Below are 7921 nucleotides of genomic sequence, written 5' to 3'. Positions count from 1 at the left end.
CCTGCCGCCGCTGCGACTGGCATGGCGGTCCTCCAGTCAGCAGCCTCTGTGACATCTCTGCTTTTCCTACCTGTTCTTCCACCAAGCCCCTCACCAGTATCTTCCTCGTCGAATACGACGTCCTCCGGGCTACCTAGCATCAATTCATTGCCAGTCGCAACCACTGCGACCGTGACAGAGATACTTACTAGCGTAGTCACCATGACGTCGACGGCGCCGCCTTTTACTACTACCGTGTCTGGCCCCCCAGTTACCGTGACAGAAGTGATTACCGTCCCACCGCTACCCCCTGCAACGACGGCGGAAACGGCTTGGACTGCACCCGCTCAGATGACTGACCTAGCTGCTTTCAATATCACTAATTTTGCTAGTGGCCAGCAGAATCTCCATATTGTTCCCGACGCCCCGGCCTCATCTAACCAGATAGGTCTAGCTATCATGGACGACGGAAATTCCTCTCTGTCAATATTCCCGCAGCAGAACTCCACTGCGGCACTGCAGCTCTTGTATCCTGCGGATTCGATTGATCCTGCCAATGACCCACAAGGGGGTGCGGACTTCTATGCTACTCCCCTTGATTTGCATAACGCACAGAGTGTCTCTCTGGAGTACAGCGTCTTCTTCCCTGTCGATTTCGATTGGGTTCAAGGCGGGAAGTTGCCTGGCATTTACGGTGGACACACTGGCTGCTCTGGAGGCGACGCGGCAGTCACTTGCTTTAGCACTCGCTTGATGTGGAGAGCGGGGGGTGCAGGCGAGCTGTATCTGGTGAGTGACTTATCCTGTGTCGTGGTGCTCTGTCTTATCCGAGTCCACGACAGTACGCACCCAAAGATAAACAAACGAAAGCCCTATGCTCGACGCCTCCTTTGTCCATTTGCGATGCTGCATACGGCTTGTCTATTGGCCGGGGATCCTTCAGTTTCACTCCTGGGGCATGGACTCATGTCCAACAGACCGTTTCACTTAACACGCCCGGGGAACAAGACGGTGGCTTCGTCCTGTACGTGAATGGGAATACCGTGATCAATCGAACGGATGTATATTATCGTGACAATCCTGCCGACGGTTCTGAGGGCGACGATTCGGATGGCGACGACAACAACGACGATAGCCAGGCTCCAGATGGTTCATCCTCCGGGCAAGCTACTGATGGTGGGAGCCTTCTTGGTGGCCTACTTGGCAACTTTGTTCGCGTGGCATTCTGGCCCACTCATGGCATGCTTATACTGCGCAACGAAGTAGACTACGGGGTGCCTGAGCCGTCACTAGCTTTGGCTTCAGAAGGCGCGTTCTCCGGTACTGCTGGTCCTGCTCTCGTGTCTAGGTCAATGTCCGCTCCGCAGCTGAATTCAACTCTTCAAATAATCTCGGTGGTCACCCTTACTAGTATCATTCAGATGGAGGCCATGGTACAGACACTCACTCCGTCCGTGACAAGCACTATCACCCTTTATCCTACTCCGAATCCCACCAATGCTACGTTTGGCATTGAACAGGTCCCAAATCGACAGCCGGTTAAATTCACTGGTCTTTTTTTCAGGTGAGTTGTCATGGTACCTATGGCTCATGTAGGCTCAATATCACGCGCAGTACGTTCTTTGGTGGACATGATCCTGATTGGGCTTCGCCTAAGGATCAATACACCTGGTTCAAGGATTTCTCTATGACGATAAACAATTGACCTCACATGGCTCGTAGTTTGTATATTACGTATCTACAGTCTCTCTCAGTAATGCATTGCGCTATCGTTGATGCTCGAATTGCGTGTATTTTGTACAAATCTACTGCGCAAAATTGATCATGAGACATTCAGTTGGTTCTGTTCTGACGAGACAGCAAGTTGAACCATTAGTAAGACGGAACTATAAAGACGTGTCATTTGCAACGTTCCACGTTCCACGTTCGCGGACTGCAAAGCGCGACTCAGCCGAGAGCTTGAGCGCGAGGGTCGTTGTTTCCTCGACTCTAGTGGGTCTGTCGGGTTTCTATTCAAGCCTGCTTACAAGAGACAAATTCTGCTCTCAATTCCTGTCTGCCTGAATAGATTTCATCTCGAAATTTTGTGTTGGTTGCAGACGGCCCATGTCCTCACCCAAGTTGCGCATTGCTTTCATCCACCCAGACCTCGGCATAGGTACTTCAGGCACATTGTCCAGTGGTGGCTCTTCTGACTAAGTTTGCATCAGGTGGTGCAGAACGTCTTGTGGTCGATGCTGCTCTCGGCTTGCAGGAACTTGGACACGAAGTAGATGTTTACACGTCTCACCACGACCCAAATCATTGTTTCGATGAGACACGCGACGGTACGCGAGTCTTCCTCAGGACAGGACGTAAAGAACACTGAAATGCCTCGCATATAGGCACTCTTCGTGTGCACAACGTGGTGCCCCCCTTTCCGCGCTCGCTCAAGGGCAGATTCCACATCCTATTCTCGCATGCTCGCCAGTTACATCTCACGGCGTTTCTCCTCCGACCGCGATCCCCAGCCTATGATGTCTACTTTGTAGACCAGCTATCGACATGTATTCCATTCCTACGCACCTTCGCGCGAACGCGAGTTGTGTTCTACTGCCATTTTCCTGACAAGTTGCTTGCTGACGGAGCTTATGTCGAGGGGAAGGTGAAGCGAAAGGGGGGGATTTTGAAGCGGATCTACCGATTTCCTATGGATTGGCTAGAGGAGGTGACCACTAGTGAGTTCCAACTATGCATTTAAAATGTCTGACTTAGGTGCGCTTCGTACAGAGCAAGCGGACATCATTCTCGCTAATTCTAACTTTACTTCTCGTGTGTTCAAGGCACATTTCAGCTCCATTCCAAGCACACCAAAAGTGGTACACCCTGGTATTAACCTTGCAGCATACGAGGCGACAAGCGTGGAGAGTCAAGATCCTGATATTTTATTGGTAGCTTCGTACGTCTTCGCATGGTGGATTTATACGTGCTGTTCTGACGAGAGCAGAAGAGCAGTGACCGCCCAACATTGCTCTCTCTGAATCGCTTTGAGAAGAAAAAGAATGCTGTTCTAGCAGTTAACTCCTTTGCCATGCTCCGAAAGAAGCTACAAGGAACTGCTCTGGCTTCGAAATCGCAATCGATGCGACTCGTAGTTGCCGGTTAGTTTCCTCTTTTTCATGTTATCCGTAACGCTGAATTTGGGCTAGGTGGCTATGATCCCCGACTAGAAGACAACATGATGACCATCACAGGACTTGTCGACTGCGCGAAAGCTAACTCGTTGACTTTCAACATTGTCTCTCCAACCTTGTCTCGCACTAAAATCCCCCCGTTTGATGTCACGCAGTCGGACCCGGATATTCTCTTCCTCCTGAACTTCACCACAGCCCAGCGCTCTGCGCTACTCTCTGCCCCTTCTACGCTAGCTCTGCTCTATACGCCCATGAATGAACACTTTGGCATCGGTCCCGTCGAAGGCATGGTATGCGGGCTTCCCATTCTCGCTTGTAACACAGGGGGGCCCACGGAGAGCGTGCTCGACGGACCGACGGAGGAGCGGACGGGTTGGCTCCGTCCGCCTGAGGTTGAAGCATGGGCTGAAGCGTTGAAGGACATTGTCACCCTCCCCGCAGATGAGCGGACCAAGTTGGCGGCCAGGGCTCGCCGGCGTGCTGTGGACAAGTTCGGTATGGAGGCAATGGCGAAAACTCTTGATACCGTTCTTCATGAAGCCGTGGCCATGGGCCCCGTTATGGCGTCGTCTGTCTTGCTTGTATGCTGGGCGATGTTGGCGGTACTAGTAGCATATCTTGTGAGAGACTTACTCTGATCGTAACTTTCATATATGTCATTGTCTTCAGCGTTTTCAACAATATACCATCTTTGATATCCGTATAGCCAACTAACTATCAGATTGCTCGACAAACGAAATGACTACTGCTTCCAGCGTACTGCGTGTTTATGTTAACTACGTGTTTATGTTAACTACGCATGACTGTTCCTGCACATTAGACAACTAGTGTGAAACTCGGCGCTAGAGGTACGAGATTCACAACCCTTCTACAACGGTCGAATCTCACTGCGATCTGTGTTATGACTAGTGATCACCTTATTCCTTTGGTTCGTCCAGTGAAGGTATTGGTAATAGGTCCCTATCGAAATGACATGCATACGTATACCAATGCGACAAGCACTTTGTCTAGCAAGGGAGCGCGGCGTCTGACGATAGAGGGTAATATCGTCGTTGTGTTGACTCTATTTAAATTTAGTTGCTACCCGCTGTTTACCTGTGAGAACAGATGCGAGAGCAAGATTGTCAGCAAACGCAAGCACGCTGACAAGGAGAGACTCACCCATCGGATAGCGATATAGTCGCCTTGAACTCCACTGCACCCCGGGTCCCACTGCGGTAGCTCCGGTGTCCACCTGAAGTCTTGCACGTTATCCACAAAGAATTTTATGTCGTCGTCTGCTATTGTTGCAGAAGTATACACCCTAATTGAGAGGATCGTGCCTAGGCCGGCGTTGGGATGTTCCGCAAGCACCTCCCTGCGCGTGCTTACGAACGTACGGAGCATCGCGACTGGAATTGGGAGAGAAGGACTACAGTAGAACTCCAGGGATGTGAGTTTGGGGAAATGCCAGTCTTCTTGCCATGAACGAAGAAGGTTTACTAGGTCGTCGTAATCCGAAGAAGTCATTTGGACGCAATGCATACCGCTGAACGCTTCCCAAATATCTTCCGGGTCCGGAGCGTCGCACGAAGCGGCCAACCGCAGTGTGCGAAGCACAGGAAAACGAGTCGATTGCTGCCAGAATCCGTTGAACGGACTTCGGAATGGGAGTTCAGGGTTGGAGATGAGGACCTCGGCCAGCTTGGGTGCGGTGAGTGCCGCAAGAATGTCTTCAACAGCTTCGTACTTCGACCCGATGATTTCAAGTCGCTCGAGTGCGGGAAGCAATGTCTGGAGATGTGAAGACATGTATCGCTCCGGACGGGGATCGTGGATATACAGGTTAACAATGCAGAATAGGCGCAGTCGGACCAGTGGCATTAAATACTTTAAAAATGTACCAGCGGCGTCCCAGCGATTGATATGTTCGAAACCGACACCTTGGTCCCAGATAAATTCTTCGAGTCCGGGGAAGCATTCTGCAATACTATTGAGGCTAAATCCGCCAGGCATGGCCCGTAAAACGAGGGTAGACAAATGCGGAGCGGCGAATTGTTTGCGGAAGAAATTGAGCCTGCGTGGCTGGAACAGGTAATCGAAACAGAACACTTGTAGATGCTCCAAAGAGCTCGCGTTTCCAACAAAGAGAGGCACGAATGTGTCTTCTAGCCCTTTGCATGTCGAGATGTCCCACGCAATGCTCATGGACTTCCATCTGCTGATGTGGGGAATCAATGCATCCATCGCGCAGAAAATGTACCGGGAGTCTGAGGCCTTTCTTGACCCAATATCTGCATTGGCCCAGTCGATGACAATATCTAGCTTGTGTGTGCGCGAGAGATAAAGAAACAACTGGATTGACGCAGGGGTCGGTCGGAAATTCAACGAGATGTATATTGTCGACCAAAGGGACGAGATATCAAGAGCCAAATCTCGCCATGACCGGGAAACGGAAGCAACACGGAGGCTGAAAAGTTTTCGCTCCCGGAGATTCCATATGCTTGCACTCGTCGTGATGAAAATTAGAGAAAGAACGTCCTGAGGTATTCGTTCGATAGGTGCACTGGGAGGTCGGGACTCGGAATAAGAAGTGACCTGAGACTAAGCTGTTAGACAGTCAGTGATCACCAGGCACAGAAGATATGACGAACCTTTGTGTCTAATGGCACTCCGCCATCTGCATCAATATCTGGCTCAGTCGCCTCCATCGACACCCAATCCATCTTATCTCAGAGTCGCATACAAATTATACCGCGGGCCAAACTTGCACGTTGCTCAAAGAAAGCTTGAATCATCACACGATATAAACGTATAATCCTGGCGTGAGATTGAAGCTATGCTCACCGCACTATGCAAAATTCGCCAGAATCGCCACGCTGGAAATCTTCAAGACCACACTAGCACGAAGCTAGGACCTAGGTGTTCATATTTGCGTAGAAGAAATATTGGGGGGGTAGCTTCGAGACCTCAAGGGCCAGTTACTCGGACTGGCGCAATCTCGGTTCATTCCATGGATACATATGATCGAGAGCGGACGAGATCAACGACCCCCAAACGCGACAGCGGATTTGGTGCCTCAACCCTTTGCCGCTAAGTACCACCAGCGCCTGAACTTTCGATACCGACTCTCGTCAAGCTGAAACAACCGGTAGCAGAATTAGCTATATACAGCCAGGTGTCGCTCAGGGACTTTTCTTTTTGACTCGGTACAGGAATCCGTCATTAGAGAATACAATCCACCGAAGAGAACGGCGACCGTGATGTACAACCCAGGTCACTAATGCTGAAGTATCTACTCGTAGGCAGGTTCTTAGAGGCAGTGTTCAGTGCATCGTCCACCACATTTCCGTCTCCAGCCTCAATTTCAATGATCCGTTCAACCATTGGTCTATGATGGAAAATTATGCGTCAGTGAGCGCAAGTACGGATGAGGGTAGACGCACCCATTGAACGGCGAGACGATTAGCATGATAGGAGCGAGAGTGCTGGTGAGAGATGTCGGAACACCATGACGGAGAGCCCAAAGTCCACACGAAATCCTGTACATTATCAGTGAAAAACCGCTCTTCTTCCACCGTTGTAGCCTTTTCGATGTAGATCTTGAGGGAACTTATCGTCTCCAATCCCATGTCAGGATCCTTCTCTCGTGCCTTTCGACGATTTGTTACGAGCTTACGAAGCAAAGAAACTGGGGGGGCAGCTGCGTCAACTTTGAACTTCCCTAATGTATGAGCGCCATCCCAGCGTTCAAACGTTCAAAGTTGCAAACTTCCACCCTCACTCCACGTCCGGTCCTCGATTGCGGGAAAGAAATCTGCTGGACATTCCAATTCGAAGCCGCTAGGCATTGACCGCAAGATGAGTGTAGTCAAACGTGGTGCAGTGAATATCTGCTGGAAGTAATGAAGTTGGCCACGTCCATTGAGTGGCAGGTAATCAAGGTAATCGAAGCAATATACGGATAGGTACGTCAGTACGTCCGCCCTCCGAGTGAAGAGTGGTCCAAACATATCATTTAGCCTTCCACAACGGGCAATCTCCCAAGCAATGTCCACAGACTGCCACCTGTGCATGTGAGGCACTAAGGCATGCATCGCAGCCGTGATGTAAGTTGAGAGTTCCTCGGGTTTCCGCTTGGACCCCATGAAGCCATGAGCCCAATCAATGAAGATGTCCAATTTATGATCGCGCGACCTCTTGAGAAATAACTGGAGCGATGAAAGTGATGGAGAATGCTTCAAACTGATTGATATAGTCGACCATAAGGAAGAAATGTCGACTGTAGCATCTCGCCACATTCTGCAAACAGAGGTTGCGTGGACGGCAAATCGTTGCCGCTCGTGAGGCTCGAATGAGCCAATCGCTTTGGAGAAAATGGCACAGAGTACGTCGAGTGATAACCTTTCGATGGGAGCCGGTGCCGCCACCCGATATCGTGCATTTTCTACCTGCCGGTATTGAACTGACTAGTCAACATAGATCATCTTTGGTCGATTTATATATACGGCGCACCAGTGGGCGGATGGCCACGTCTCGCGTCCCACAGAATCATTGCACTCGGAAGCGTCAGCAGTTACTGCATTATGGGTGGTATCCGTGTGTCGGTGTTCGTTTGGGCTTCAAATTACTCAGTATCTAAACAAGATCCAGTATATAATCCTATCAACGAATAAGAAACAAATGCTACGAACTACTGATACACACCCTGTCTGGCACTTGCTTCTTTTGTTTGGGGGTAAGACTTTGACCAGACCAAACCTCGCTATTCAGTTGAAATTGTGGAACCT

At 50.3% G+C, this 7921-nt stretch overlaps 4 protein-coding genes across 4 annotated transcripts; 2 read left to right on the top strand and 2 right to left on the bottom strand.

Moving 5' to 3' along the window:
• Positions 1-201: 201 nt before the first annotated feature.
• FIBRA_06703 (uncharacterized protein) lies at positions 202-1684 on the top strand (the record flags this gene model as incomplete). Its single annotated transcript, XM_012328415.1, has 3 exons — positions 202-768; positions 822-1543; positions 1594-1684. 3 exons carry the CDS (start codon positions 202-204, stop codon positions 1682-1684), a joined length of 1380 nt encoding a protein of 459 aa, XP_012183805.1.
• Positions 1685-2085: 401 nt separating this feature from the next.
• FIBRA_06702 (uncharacterized protein) lies at positions 2086-3790 on the top strand (the record flags this gene model as incomplete). Its single annotated transcript, XM_012328414.1, has 6 exons — positions 2086-2137; positions 2190-2306; positions 2364-2696; positions 2749-2917; positions 2974-3119; positions 3168-3790. The coding sequence occupies 6 exons, from the start codon at positions 2086-2088 to the stop codon at positions 3788-3790; spliced, it is 1440 nt and encodes a 479-aa protein (XP_012183804.1).
• A 442-nt stretch (positions 3791-4232) lies between these two features.
• On the bottom strand, positions 4233-5857 carry FIBRA_06701 (uncharacterized protein; the record flags this gene model as incomplete). Its single annotated transcript, XM_012328413.1, has 3 exons — positions 4233-4247; positions 4314-5729; positions 5786-5857. The coding sequence occupies 3 exons, from the start codon at positions 5855-5857 to the stop codon at positions 4233-4235; spliced, it is 1503 nt and encodes a 500-aa protein (XP_012183803.1).
• A 653-nt stretch (positions 5858-6510) lies between these two features.
• Positions 6511-7432, bottom strand: FIBRA_06700 (uncharacterized protein; the record flags this gene model as incomplete). Its single annotated transcript, XM_012328412.1, has 3 exons — positions 6511-6522; positions 6578-6855; positions 6904-7432. 3 exons carry the CDS (start codon positions 7430-7432, stop codon positions 6511-6513), a joined length of 819 nt encoding a protein of 272 aa, XP_012183802.1.
• Positions 7433-7921: the final 489 nt, after the last annotated feature.

This window comes from Fibroporia radiculosa (assembly GCF_000313525.1).
Source record: "Fibroporia radiculosa TFFH 294 genomic supercontigs, scaffold8592, whole genome shotgun sequence".
Taxonomy (NCBI): Eukaryota; Fungi; Basidiomycota; class Agaricomycetes; order Polyporales; family Fibroporiaceae; genus Fibroporia; species Fibroporia radiculosa.
The sequence above is the reverse complement of the archived record's forward strand: the minus strand, read 5'-3'. Positions and strand labels throughout refer to the sequence as shown.